Raw genomic sequence first — 15,178 nt, forward strand, 5'->3', positions numbered from 1 at the left:
TTAAGTCGATTTTCAGATATAAAGGATTATTAGTATAAAAAACACATCGTACGGACTTGTGACGTCTATAAGACGTTGTATAGATGTCTTACGGACGTCAACTGGGTTAAAGCAAAATAGTCTATTGACAATTCAAAGACAATGCTCTCAGCAAGCTTACATTTAAATATAATTAATACCAATCCAGAAAGACATTCTTTCGTCATAGCTGATCCTAGATCCTAGTTTTTTTTAAATAATCTTTATTATACTGAAACTTCTCTCATCATAAACAGGTGTAAAGGGAAGAGTAAGTAGAGTATAAACAAGGAAAACATAATGTCATCTATTTCTTAATAAAGAATGGATGTACTTCTTTTCATTTGTAGTTCAGTTGTCACTGCTAGAGATATTGATGCATACACAACTTTGAAAGTAGGGCAGGCACAATGTTGCGACAAGTGGGGAGGGGGTGCCTTACTTGTTTTTGCTGAAAAGATTTTTACATAAACACATAAATCAAACCTAAGTTGCTGCACAATGTTGAAATCAGTTAATTTATAAGTTTTTGTTTTTCTCCTTTGAAAAAAAAGTCGTTTACCGTTTGCAAATCATTCTAGCTTTATGGAACATCTGTCACTACAAACTAAAGTCACAGTGGTCTTGATACACCGAACTAATGTTAAAAACGCATTAACTGTGTATTTTATAATGATAGAAGATAATTTAACAAAAAATAATAACTCCGTTTTACTTTCTGCCATAAATGCGGGCAAATTTGTAAAGCAGATATGCAAACAACGGTTTGTTGTTTCCTAATATTCCCCACGCCTTATGCTAAATCCGCCACTGATACTCGGTGAGTATCAGTGGCGGTATATTACCAGAGTATATTAACTTGCGACTAGCTAGCTTTGTAGCAATTTTTTAACATTTTTTGTTTGTTTTCTTTTTTACGTCTTATAAAGTTCTATTTTTAGTTATTGGGTCTAATATGTTTATGATAATAATTGAACTTATGACATTTATGAAACTTTATTACGACATGCCGCCATCTAGATATCGTAGCTTTGTAGCTATTGATATTATTGAAAACTATCGTCAGTTAGCTTAATTTTTCCCAAGACATTCAAGAAAAGAAAATTCATGACCTAGAGAAAAAAATTCACAAAACAGAAATCGGTCATTCAGAAAGAAAAACAAATTAGACAATTAGAAGACAGGCAAAGAAGAAACAATCTACGACTTGATAAACTTAAAGAGAACGAACTAGAAAACTGGGAGGAAACCGAATTAAAGGTCATTAAATTAGGTATTTGAAAACAACCTCAACATAAAAGGAGTTACAATTGAACGGGCACACAGAACAGGAAAGATAAGTTCAAAAAATCCGATAACTATTGTAATGAAGTTATTAAATTATAAAGATAAGATTCAAATATTAAAAAACGCACACAAACTCAAAGTAACGAATATTTACATAAACGAAGATTACTCCTTTGATACAATGGTAATACGGAAAAAATTACTTGAAGAAATGAAAGTTAACAAGAGCAACGGTACTCGATTGTTATTTATGATAAACTAATAGTAAAAGAATTTCGTAAAAATTAGAACGCTAAAATTTAATCATTTCAATTTTTTATGTTTTTTGGTCTTTATAATTTATTATTTATTAGGGATAAAACTATAAATTTTTATCAAAATTCACGACTTAAATCTTTCCAAGTAAACAAAAATATACTTCTAGAGAGCCATTCAGATCCAGATATTAACTTTTATAATAATAGCAATGAAATTAAAAACATAAGTCCATTATATTACAACTTAAATACTTCAAATCTTGAAATAGATTGGTGAGCATTCAAATTTTTTTTTGAGAAATTCAAACTTTTTTTACTCAGCACAAAAACGGAGTTTAAAGCTACTTGCCTCACAGAAACATGGTGTCACAATATTGAAATTAAAAATAATTTAAATTTTCTGTTAAAAAAGTATAAAGTAGTTCACAAATTAGAAACTCTGAAAAACCAGGTGGAGGAGTATGCATCTTTATCCAGAACTCATTAATTTATAAACCGCGAAGTGATTACTGTACTGCAAGTAATTATTGTGAGTCATTGAAAATTGAAATATTTAGTAAAACCACTAAAGCGTAATTGTGCATGTTTTATAGAGACCGCCTTCAGGTAATATGAAAATATTTGATAAACATATAAAAAGTTTAATTACAAATAAAGATGTTTATAGTAAATGCGTTTACCTTGTGGGCGCTTTGAAATCAGATGTGTTAGAATATAACTCAAAAAAAAAAGTCAGAAAATTTTTTAATTTAGTATTTCAAAATGGATTTATTTCAACCATAAATAAACCAACTAGAATCACCAAAAATAGTGCAACCTCAATTGATCAAATTATCACAAACAAATTTGCAGACACAAAAGTTAAAACTGGAATATTTATATGCGATATATCGAATCATTTTCGAATTTTTATTGCAACTCGTGTAATCTTAACTCGCAAAAATGCAATCTTAACTCACAAAAATGTAATCTTAGCTCGCAAAAATGTAATCTTAACTCGCAAAATGTAATCTTAACTCGCAAAAATGTAATCTTAACTCGCAAAAATGTAATTTTAATTTTTTTATCAATCTTTATCTTCTAAAAACTGGGAAAATATATTACAAATAAAAAGAACTAACAAAGCCTGTAACAATTTCCAGAGATAACAAATATAATTAAATCTAAAATGTAATTGAATCCATGGATAACTATCGGAATATTAAAACCATCAAAAAAGAAACAACGTTTGTACGAAAAATTTCTTAAAATGAAAACATTTGATAATGAATCCAAGTATAAAAAAAGGTATTTTTGAGCAAGTTATAATAAATCGTTCAAAGAAAATATATCATTCGAATCAATTACTAAAACTCAAAGGCGACACTCAGAAAACCTGGAATGTCATTAAAGAATTAATTGGTTAAAAAAAGTTATCAACTACTTGTCTTCCAAAAGCAATAAACTTTAATGGCGTTGATATACTTAATGAATCAAAAATTGCAAATACATATAATCAAGTTTTTGTTAGTGTAGGTTCAAGTTTAGCCCTAAAACTAAAACCTGGTAAATTTAGCGTAGAGTTATATTTAACTGCTAACAATACAATAATGGCCAACAATAAACTGATCAAAAATGAGTTATTAATTACTTTTCAAACGTTAAAACTAAACAAAGGATTAGGAGTTGATGAAATGAGTAGTAATGTTGTGATAAAATCTATGCATTATTTAATAACACCACTGTTACATATTTTTAATCTTTTTTTTAAAACAAGGAATATTTCCAGGAAATTTTAAAACTGGAAGAATTATACCGGTTTTCAAATCGGGTGATTCTTTTAATATCTTTAATTATCTCCAATCTTCCTTGCTTCTCTAAAATACTGGAACGAATAATATATAACAGATTATTCTCTTTTCTAGAAACAAATAATACTTTCTATAACAAACAGTTTGGGTTCAAAAAAGGTCATTCAACTGATTATGCAATTCTTAAACTTGTTCATGATATTTTTTGAACCTTTGATAAAAAAGAGTATACATTAGGTGTTTTTATAGACCTTAGCAAAGGCTTTGACACAGTTGATCACCATATTTTATTAAAAAACTATTAAATTACAGAGTAAAGAATGCAAATATAGTTTGGTTTAAAACTACTTGTCTAATAGAAAGCAGTATATTTATTATGATGGTGGTATAACTGAAAATAAAACAATTACTTGTGGAGTTCCTCAAGAACCCATTTTAGGACCGCTTTTGTTTCTAATATACATTAACGTCTTAAGCAGAGATTCGAATATTTTAGACTCTATTTTTTTTGCTGACGATACCAATTTATTTTATTTACATAGTATTATAAAAACTGTAATTAAAATAGTCAACAAAGAACTGTTAAAAATAACTGAGTGGTTTAATACAAATAAATTGTCACTAAACTTAACCAAAACTAAGTATATTTTTTTTTCATTGCCTTTATCAAAAAGACAAAATTCCTCTAAAGCTTCAAAATGTTAGCATTGGGAATCAATTTATAAAAAGACAACACTCAATTAAGTTTCTAGGTGTTCATCTTGATGAAAATGTCACATGGATAAATCACATAAAATAAATCAAAAATAAATTTTCTGAAAATATTAGCATACTTTATAAGGTAAAACCTTACCTAAATCAAATTTACGTAAAATATATCTACTTAGCTTTTATTCATTGTTATCTTAATATTGCTTGGTACAGCACCAATAAAAAATCAAACAAACTATTTAACAAACAAAAACATGCCATAAAAATATATCCAACGCAGACCGTCTCTCTCATTCACAACCACAATTTGTTAATCTAAAAATTTTAAATGTTTACCAAATAAATATATATCATCATTTAATTTTTTTATGTATAAAATCAATAACGATTCGATGCCAAATATTTTTAAAACGCTTTTTAAAAAAATACAGCACCGATATCTTATTAGGCACGCAAACAATAATTCAGGCTAAAACTTACTTTGAAGTCACTAAGTTTTCTATCACAACTAGAAGCCCCCATCTATGGAGTATAGTAATCATAAACATCAAAACGCTTGCAAACATAAATATTATTAAATCAAAGAAAGAAAACTAAAAGAATTAAATTTAATTTATCAAAACATGACTTCTTCTAGAGCTATATGTAATTGTTGGTCTTTAAAATATTGTTTAGTAAATTTTCATTTTATCTACAAAGATTTAAAAAATTTGGTTCTTTAAAAACTTCTTATTTTTTACTTTTCTATTAAATAAAACTAAAGTTTCATTATATTTCTTAATTCGGGCTTCTTAATCGCAATAATTAAAAACTGTTATATATAATTTTGAATTTTTTTTTTCGTTCATTTGTTTTTTATTTTTGCTTTGTGTTCATTTATTATTGAAAATAAATTTTAGAATTTATTACCTTTATTTATTATTATCATTATTATTTTTTTGCAAAAATAGTATAGATAAAATTAAATTTTTTTTTGGCTATACTATGTACGGATTATTGGGGGCTATATTATTTACGGATTATTGTCTTCTTCTTGCCCCCGCCATGCGTATATTTTACAAATACTTGAGATGTAATTATTTTAAACGGCAAATTTAAAATAAATAAAAAAAAAACTAAAAAAAAACTACAACAAAACAACAAATCTGTAGCTGTTTTCTACTTTGGACCAAAATAGAAAAAAAAAAAAATTACAAAAAAAATAAAATTACAAAAAAAAAACCTTTTCGAGTTGTGACCTCGAAACTCGAATTCACTCAAAACTTACCGATTTTACTTATTAAAAGCCGTAAGTTTTTAAATTGCCAGTTTTAAAAGAAACATATTTTTGAAGCGACTTATAAAGTATTAGAATAAAATGATATATATTTTCTATTTGCACAGTTTTTGTAGAAACCCGAATTGACCATTTTTATATTACAGTAGTTATAAATTCAAATTAAGCAGAATATTTATAAATGCCATAAAGAATTTTGTTAAATTATATGATAAACTATAGTTTATTCTTTGGTTAGCCTAGAATTTGCATGGCATCGTATTACTTAGAATTGGTACAGAATTCATTAACCTTTCCACCTGTTTCAAAAGAAATCAATGTATTTTTTGATGAATGCATGAAGCAAGTATTTGCAGTCTCAAACGATAATGACAGAACTCGTGTACAAGTAAAAAGATTCGATAGTAACTTGAATACAGTGTTTTTATTACAGAACAAAGGGCATGTAATTTCTATCAAATTCTCACCTAATCAGTCTGTTTTAGCAATTCAAAGATCAGTAACATCAATAGATTTTGTGAATTTTAATGAAGGTTCAAAAATTGATGAGTATTCACAAACGTGTAAAGGTCATTCAACGCAAATTATTGGTTTTTGTTGGACAGGTAATAATGATATTGTTTTTGTTACAAATCAAGGAATAGAATTTTATCAAGTGCAAAATGAAAAATACTCTTTAAAATTAATAAAAACTTATCGTACTTCAGTGAACTGGTTTGTTTTTCTTCCTGATGTTTTTGTATTATTGTTATCATCAGATATAATGGGAAACATGATACATCCTTATATTTTTAAAAATGGATCTATTACCAGATTATCAAAATTTGAAGTTGAGAATCCTCCATGTTCAAGAAATTCTCAGGCTGCTGCATTATTAGAAAGAGATGTTACAATTGCTAATATTTATAACAATATATATGTTGTTGTTTTGCGAAATCACCCTCGTTCAATGAACTCTGTTGGTGCAGAAATTGTTTTATATCAGTTACAAAAAGAGGGTCCTGCTAAAAAGACAGCTGTTTTGTGTTTAGGAGCAGTTGGTAGGTTTGCTGTCAATGTAGTTGATAATTTGATTTCTGTTCATCACCAAGCATCAAAAACATCAATGATATTTGATATTGGGCTACAAGGAGATTCTGATGGTTTAGTGACTTACTATTATCCAGTGCTTTCTCCTTTACCTATTGAGCCTGTATTCTTTAATGATGATTCAAAAACTATTGGAAGCATAGAGAATAAGTTAACTTGTGAAACCTACTCAGCAAATTGGGTTGTGTTTCAGCCTAATATTATAATTGATGCAAAATTAGGATGTCTATGGAAACTTCAAGTTAAACTATCATCTCTCTTAAATATGATTAATGATAAAGTTAGACTTATAGACTTTTTACTTCTTCGATCTGGGAGTAAAAGTTTTATTATATCAGTTTTAAACCAATTAATTACTCCAGGTTGTCAGTATAATCTTGGTGTCATAACTCAAGTATTTGATAAGTTAAATGTAGTTTATTCAGAATATCTTGAGATGAATAGTTCTGGACATTCTCAAGACACTATGAAAGAAAATGATTTTACAGGACTTTGGTTTCAAAATCAGTCAATTATTGAGCAAAATGATATGTATGTTAGTGTATTTCAACCTTTTGTTGAAATGGAAGGTTCTCCTAAAACAGTTGTTGCAATTATATTAGACTATATTCGTTCATTAAGCTGTTACAAGATTCAATTAGAATATTATTTAAATGAATATCTTATAGAAATTCTTTTTGATCATAAAATGTACTATCAGCTTCATCAGTTTTTACAATACCGTGTTTTTAATGATTCAAAATCGCTAGCTTTTTTACTTATTTCCCTTCAAAAAGAGTATCCGCCAGCTATTAATTTAGCTCTTGACATGCTTAAAAGATTGGGTAACCATGATGATATAATTGAAGTTTTGTTAGAGAGAGATGGCATTATTTGTGCTTTGAAATCATTGCAAGAAAATGATCTGACTGATTTAATCGCTCCTCAAAAATTTCTAAGTGCTGCTTTAGCAACAGGGGATGACCTGATATTTCATACTGTGTTCACTTTTTTCCAACAGAGAAATGTAAAACTTAGAAAAACTGTAAAGTTTGCACGCAATGAACAATGTGAAAAGTTTGAAATTCTTTTTGAAGAAAAATTTGGAAAATCTTATAAGAACACAGATGAAAACTTGCTGGAAAAGTTAGAAGTTTTACAATTATAAAAATAGAAAATTTTAGCTCTAATTAATTATTTGTTTTGTATTATTGAGCTGTTTTTTTTATACAACACAAAAATGCTCAAATTTTTTGTTTTATTATTATTTAAAAAATTATAAAAAACATAAAGTTCATAATAAAAAAATCATAAAAAGTAGATTTGTTTTGTGCAATTTTTGTTGTTATTAAAAAAAGAAAAAAATTGAGTTTGAGGAAGGAAAAACTTTTCTCAGTGTATCTGGATTACCACCACATGAGCTAAAATTATGAGCAATAATTATCCTGTATATAAGAGTGTGCAACGGGCACGATTCATTGTTAGGGAATAGACTGAAAACCTGATTCAGATAACAATTACGAGTCCAATAAAAAATGATTTACCAATTACGTTGATTCAGCGACAGTTTTTCAGTTCTACCCACATTTGCTATAACTTAATTTTTTTCAAATTATTGTAGGCTCAATGTAAATTATTACAATTATTTATCCTAGAACAAATAAAAATTAAGATTAATTTAAAACGCCGACTATTTGTTCACGTGATTGCGCTATCCGATCACTAGTATTTATATAAAAATACTAATAGAGAGTATACAAGATTTAAACAAATTATCTACTAGAGGTTATAGAAGCTACAATTTTAGTATATTAACATGTTTGTTAAATTAAATGCTCGCTAAATAAATTTGCTTAATACTTCCTTTTTTATATAACAGTGTTTATGTCTGATATTCAAAAATTATACACAGGTAAAAAATGGCTTTTATAAATTATGTTTATAAAAAAAAAAAAAAAAAAAAAAAATGAGTAGCCTCCTCGACTGTAGTGGCCCCCCTCGGGCCTTGGGGAGGTGAATAATCTAAAAAAAAAAAAAAATGTAAAGATACATTGTCTCTTGTATTTTATGTAAAGATACAGTGCCTCAAGACATAAGTTCATCTCAAAAGCGAGCTTCTGTTCAATTATGAGATTGGAAATCCCCTTTCTATGGAGATAGGAAATCTCAATAATTACATTTAACACAAACAATCTGAAGGTGAATCGGAGAATGTCTAACTCATCTTCACACTTTTCATATCAAAAACTAAAAAAAACACTTTTACAAATACATTTAAAAAATACATGAAGCATAATTAAGTAAAAAGATTTGAGTTTTGGCCAAGGTTACCTGTAGTTATGACTTTAAAATAATGACATTACCATGCTTGTTATATATGTATAGATTTAGTGGTCAACGTTTAAACCATTTAGTGGTCAACGTTTTTTTTTACCTAGTATTGTATATATAATAATTTCCCAGTCGTTATTTCATAAATTATCAACTCAAAGTTTTATTGTATCAAAGGATAGTTGCTCTTTACGATACACTTAGAGTAAATGACGTCCGAAAATAAACAAAAGGGTTATAGCTCCCAATACGTCACACAAAAATTAGGTACTTCTTTAAACACAGGCTTAAAGAAGTACCCAATTTTTTGTTTGCAAAACGAAAAAGTATGTTTTTTTATAGTTTACAACGTATACTATAAAAAATATACTATAAAGAAAATATTTGAAAGTTTTTTATATTTTACAGATAAAAAAAACAATTTAAACAAAATTAGGATACGTTGTACGCATTATTTTTGTGATATTCTTAGCATCACAACTTAACTTTCTTTAACACCGGCCGTAAATGTGTTTTTCTTCTTATCTGCATTTGCCAATCGTACATGGTTGCGAATTTCTTTGGGAGCAATGGTTTCTTTCTTTTTTTGTCGGATATCGCCTAACGTGGAAAGTACTTGAAGTGTTGTCAAGACAAATGTTGCATGGAGTTCTTGAGAAACTGTCCTAACTTTACAAGTTCTCTCTGGCTAGGGAAATTATAAATGATACAGTAAGGTTTTGCTTAAGGAAAATTTGGTTAGCCCCGGACGGCGGGTAACTCCAGACACTTGATGTACAGCTTAAACTAAAGAAAATGTTTTTTTAAATACTACAAAAACATTATTTAAATGAAAATACATCATATGCAAAATATTTATAATAATATGCCTCAGCGATTGTCTGAGAGTACAAAATATTGTTTCCCACCACCAGAACAGCGATTCACATAATATTATATCTAATTTTTATGTAAACTAATAACTTTTTATTGAATTTTGTTTTTCTTTATACATTCTTTTTATTTGTACTTTATTTATACATTCTTTTTATTTATACTTTTTTATTTACAATATTTATTAAAAAATTTATTAATTCACTGGCTTTAAAATTGTAAATACACATAAAACTAGTATAGAGCAGTTTAAAAATGAATCAAAACAAGCATTCTTACTTATGGATTTTAATATATCCGATTTTAAATGTTTTTTTTAATTAAAACTCAAATACATAAAATAATTAATACAAAATGTCACTGAGTGTATCAACATTTTTTTTTTTTTTTTTTTTATATTATTTTTATATTTTTTTTATATATTATTTTTTTATATTTTATATTATTTTTATATTTTTATATTATTATTTTATATTTTTATTATATTATATTATACCTCTATGACGTTTGCTAATTTATTTACGTTATTTCTATGAAGTTGACTAATTTATTTTTGTTATTTCTATGGTGCATATTAATTTATTTACTTTTTATTTTTAAATCTTACTTTAAATTCTTAATTCTTAAATAAATGATAATATCTTATTTATTTTTCTTATTCTGAAAAAATGATCTTACTCTTTCCTTAAAGTTTTATTCTTTAAGTTTTTCTTTAAATGATAAGGAATTGTTATCTATTTTACTTTTTTACTTTTATTTTTATTTTTATTTTATTTTTTATAAATAGTTTGTTAACTATAGATATTTTAATATTACGGTTTTTGTAAATACGTGAGAATAGGGCTCGGTGATAAGGCTAAACTAGTCTTCTTCTTGCCCTGCCAATATTAATTTTTTATTTATGTGCTTCGAAACTGTATGTATTATTTAACGGCAAAAAAAAAAAAAAAAACTAGTATTTGTGAATGAGGTATGATCGTGTGGTATCAGACACATGTTTGGAGGGTGGCTCCGGACAACTTGATTCATTTACACATTTAAAATGGGCAACTTTTTTTATATAAATAATAATACATTTAACATAATACACAAACTCTTAAATGTTATTCATTTAATTCCAATAAAAATACTTTAAATTTGAAAAAAGTTTTTTTAAAGTATTTATTTTCATTAGTAAAAAGCAAACATTTATATTTTTAAATAATGACATTTTCATGATGATTTTTTATATATCAGAGGCAATTTTTTTTTAATGTGTTGATGTGTTGAGAACATTCCAATGCTAATTAGTTATATATTATATTTGTGTCACACGGGTAAAAAAGAGGTAAAATGATAGTTAAACTATGTGTCCGGGGCTACCCGTCAATTTTAAAACTTGCCTTTTTTCTAAGTTTTTTTTTTTTATGTTTTATATATTACTAGCTGGAGTTACCAGGCGTTGCCCGGGCCAATATTTAAACTGGCTTACCTGATATCTGTACACAAAAATGGGCCCAAAAATGGTCCTAAAAAATGGTCCCCCCTGACCCCGGGGGTCGGGGTAAGGGGTCAAAACCCAGCTAAGAACCTTCTCCCCCTCGAGGACTACCCCCATGTCAAATTTCATCGAGATCGGTCCGGCGGTTTGGATTTCTATAGAGAACAAACAAACAAACACACACACATTGCCCTTTATATATATTATTAAGATTAAGGTACACAATAGTTATTTTTTTGTTTCTAATTTAATAAACAAATGTTTATACTTTTAGTGAAGTCTTTTGACACTTTGTTTTCTGTTAGTACATGTGTACAATCTCTTTACCCTTTACCCAACCTAACCGATGTTGATTGAGTTAAGGCAGGAGGAGGTAAGACAGTTTCCTCTATCGCGCCTCAAGAAAAAAAGAAATTAAAAATGCAAGAAAATAATATTAAATTAGAGTGTCAGGGCAAACATTTACAGAATGCGTGCATTTTAATATTGACTATGCTATTTCAATAGAATTTAAATTTTCGTATATTGGTTCGTATATTGAATGGAGGAAGATAGCTGCAAAGATAGATAAACTAACCATCAAAAAAAAATTTTTATAACAAACATTTTAGGCAACACTAATTTTTGGAAAGAAGCAAAACAATGTAATAAGTCTGTAAAGAAACCATCAATTTCTGAAAATTTAGCTAATAAACTAATAAACTAATAAACTAAACGATCATTATCGTAATGTTCGGAAAGATAAAAATGCTTAAGATATCTCAATCTTTATTTACACAAATGCAGATTAACTTGCAAATTCCATCTTTACTTAAAATAGTGTTTTAACCCAATTAAGCAAACTCAAGTTTGGATCACCAGGCCCTGATAATCTGTCTCCAATTCTATTAAAATCCCGTCTCGAAATATCCATCTCACTCTGTATTCTATTTAATCGACTAATTGAAAGCAATCATATGCCAGATCAATGGAAATCAACTCACTTAACACCTATACCTAAAGGAGCGAACCCATTTCCTATGGAAGATTATCGGCCAATAGTTATTACATCTTCTCTGTGTAAATCCTTTAAACTTATCTTGTGCATATTTATTGTTAATCATACGAAGCATATCTGAACTACAAATAAACAATTTAGGTTTCTCCCTCGACATAGCACAATGAATGCTATAATTCAAGTAAAAGAAGACTATAGCTACGCAAAAGACAATAAAATATCAATACTCGCCATCTTTTTTGATTTCTATTTGTATTTGTAAGTATTTGATAAGGTTGATTAATACAAATTGCTCTTAAAACTTCAAACCTTACTTCCTAGCTGGCGACCTACACAACCGTCGTCAAAGAGTAGAAACAATTGAGCATGTACCGAATGGAAATGTATTAAAGCTGGAGTCATTCAAGGATCTCCTGCATATATAGCAAGCGTTCTAACCACTGCGCCACGGCCGCGTATTAAAGCTGGAGTCATTCAAGGTAGCGTTTATGAACCTATTTTATTTATATTATTCATACATAATATAAATGATTTTTTTACCTCCAGAGATAAACCTACAAAAATATACCGATGATGTATTAACTTACATCATCTATAACAAAGATGCGAAAAATCTACCTCAATCTATAGTGGATGCTGTAGCGAACTGGGCTACTGTTAATGGCATTAAACAAAATCATATAAAGTGCAAACATTATTGATAGAGAGTTGTCACCCTAATCAAGTTGTAATTTCATCGCCAATTATTTTAAACTCTAAACTCAAATCAGTTGATTGCTACAAGAACCTAGGAATCTTAATAAACAAAAATCTCCACTGGAATGATCATTGGATAAAAGTTCATAACTTTATCAAGTCATTACCCTACTTACTAAAGCGTCTTAAAAAGATCGGTCACACTTTATTAAATATACTTCAAACTTTAAGCAGCCGTGGCATATTGGTTGCGCATTCTAGAAACAAAGGATCCGTGGTTCAAACCCCACCTCTGAGCAAGTTTTGCGAGATCGGTTAGGAAGGAGGCGTGAACTTCCAATTAAATGCTCATCCGCGGTGTTCTGCGATAAGACCGTAAGGACTTCATGGGACACTTAAATAAAATTTCAAAAAAAAAAAAAATTATAGATCTCACATTATGTACAGCGCCACTATACTCACGTCTTGCAGAATTACTTTGATTGTCGTGGCTTATTTTTAGAATTTTTATTTTTATTTTTTCAATTTAATATATTAATGATCTTTCAGAAACTTAAAAAAAATAGTTTTACTTAGGATTAGTTTATTTGCAACTAACATTTGTTTCTTAAGTGTCTCTATACGGTCCGTTCTACCCTACATGTTTTACACATAAAAGTATATAAAAATGAGATGGGCATGTTGATCATTGGAATCTTATCATCGCGCCCCTTTGTACTTAAACAATATGTTGTCTTGTGAAATGAAATGAATCACGTTCAATTCTAAAATAAGTAAACAAAACCATTTCCGTTAAAAAACAGTTTCAGAAAAAAAAAATTATAAACTGTTTATACATTATATACACTATAAGTGTTATACATTTAACATAAAACAAAAAATTAAAAAAAGAAAATGTAACAATTATTTTATTTATCAAAGAGATTTTCAAGAAAACAAAAATAATTTAAGTCTAGTAAATTAGTCAAGTCTAGTAAATACTGTCACTGCCATTTCACAATCGCCATTTTTTCATGTTTTGAAAAAACTATAAATAAATAATTATTTTATTAGATCACGTACATTGCAATTATTTTATTAGATCACGTGACATGCTTTAACTTAGGCCTTTTAAAAAACTTTGTGTATCACTGTAAAAATGTTATCGCTATGTGGAAAAGAACTGTCGCATGAGTCAAAAAATAGGTTGGGGCAAAAATGACACAACTAGAGAAAAAACTATTTTCTATTATACGTTTAAGATATAAGTAATTTATCATATAATAGACTATGTAACTACACATTTTTAACATAAACTTAAAGCCCTCTAAAATCGAATAATAAACTTAAAACCCCCCAAAATCATATATAATGTGAAATGACGTGACAAAATGCTGTTTCACATTAGTTTTAAAAGATATAAAGAGTTCTATGTTTTTAATTTCTTTCTTGATAATTGAATTTCATAGGTGAAGTACACAAAATGATATAAAAAAAACAAATTTTAGTGATGTTTTAGAGATATTAAAATTGTGAGTACCGTGTTCTTTTGGGACTGATGATAAAAGTTTAATAATGAAAGTTTTTCGGAAGATTTTTACTACTCATGTTTCGGTTTCGAAATAGCATGCTATTTCGAAACCGAAACATGAATAGAAAAAAAATGTTTAAATTATAAACATTAGAAGCGCCGATTTCCTTGAGTAACGCTTTAGCATGGGTGTATCTATTTACATTGCATACAATTCGCCTAGCTTATATATATATATATATATATATATATATATATATATATATATATATATATATATATTATATATATATATATATATATATATATATATATATATATATATATATATATATATATATATATATATACATATATGTATATTTATATTTATATATATATATATATATATATATTTATATATATGGCGACGAGGAAAACGCTCAAATAACATATACAATAGTTGACTTTTCGCTTTCAAGCTTTTTTTTTCCTAGACTCCTGAATTAGTTTGAACAGATAAACTCTGGAATTTGTTTAAACCGTTTAAAGTTTGTGTTACTCTCACATGTTTAGCAAAAAAATATATTTTGACTTTTTTCTTATTCGACCAAAGGCTATCATTTTTGAACGTTTATAAAAAGTAGTCAAATGGCCAATGTTACAATATTTATGATATATCTTTGAGAGAGGAGCTTTGTTTCTTTGACTATAATTTAATTAAAAACCACGCGTTGGCTACGCTTATTTAATATTTCTATATAATATTTACACTTATTTAATTTTCTTCTGGCATTTTATGTCAAGAAACATTTATATATACATTTTGTAAGGAATCAAAGTTTTTTTAAAAAAATCCAAAAAAACCTTTACAATCTAAGGAAGATTCGTGTACAAAGAGTCAT

The 15,178-nt window shown here is 27.7% G+C and overlaps 1 protein-coding gene across 1 annotated transcript; it reads left to right on the top strand.

Moving 5' to 3' along the window:
* The first annotated feature begins 5,359 nt into the window (after window positions 1–5,359).
* On the top strand, window positions 5,360–7,724 carry LOC100203313 (regulator of MON1-CCZ1 complex). The gene has a single exon (XM_065812659.1). It carries the CDS (start codon window positions 5,590–5,592, stop codon window positions 7,573–7,575), a length of 1,986 nt encoding a protein of 661 aa, XP_065668731.1. The 5' UTR covers window positions 5,360–5,589; the 3' UTR covers window positions 7,576–7,724.
* Window positions 7,725–15,178: the final 7,454 nt, after the last annotated feature.

The sequence above is a fragment of the Hydra vulgaris genome, chromosome 12 (assembly GCF_038396675.1).
Source record: "Hydra vulgaris chromosome 12, alternate assembly HydraT2T_AEP".
NCBI lineage: Eukaryota > Metazoa > Cnidaria > Hydrozoa > Anthoathecata > Hydridae > Hydra > Hydra vulgaris.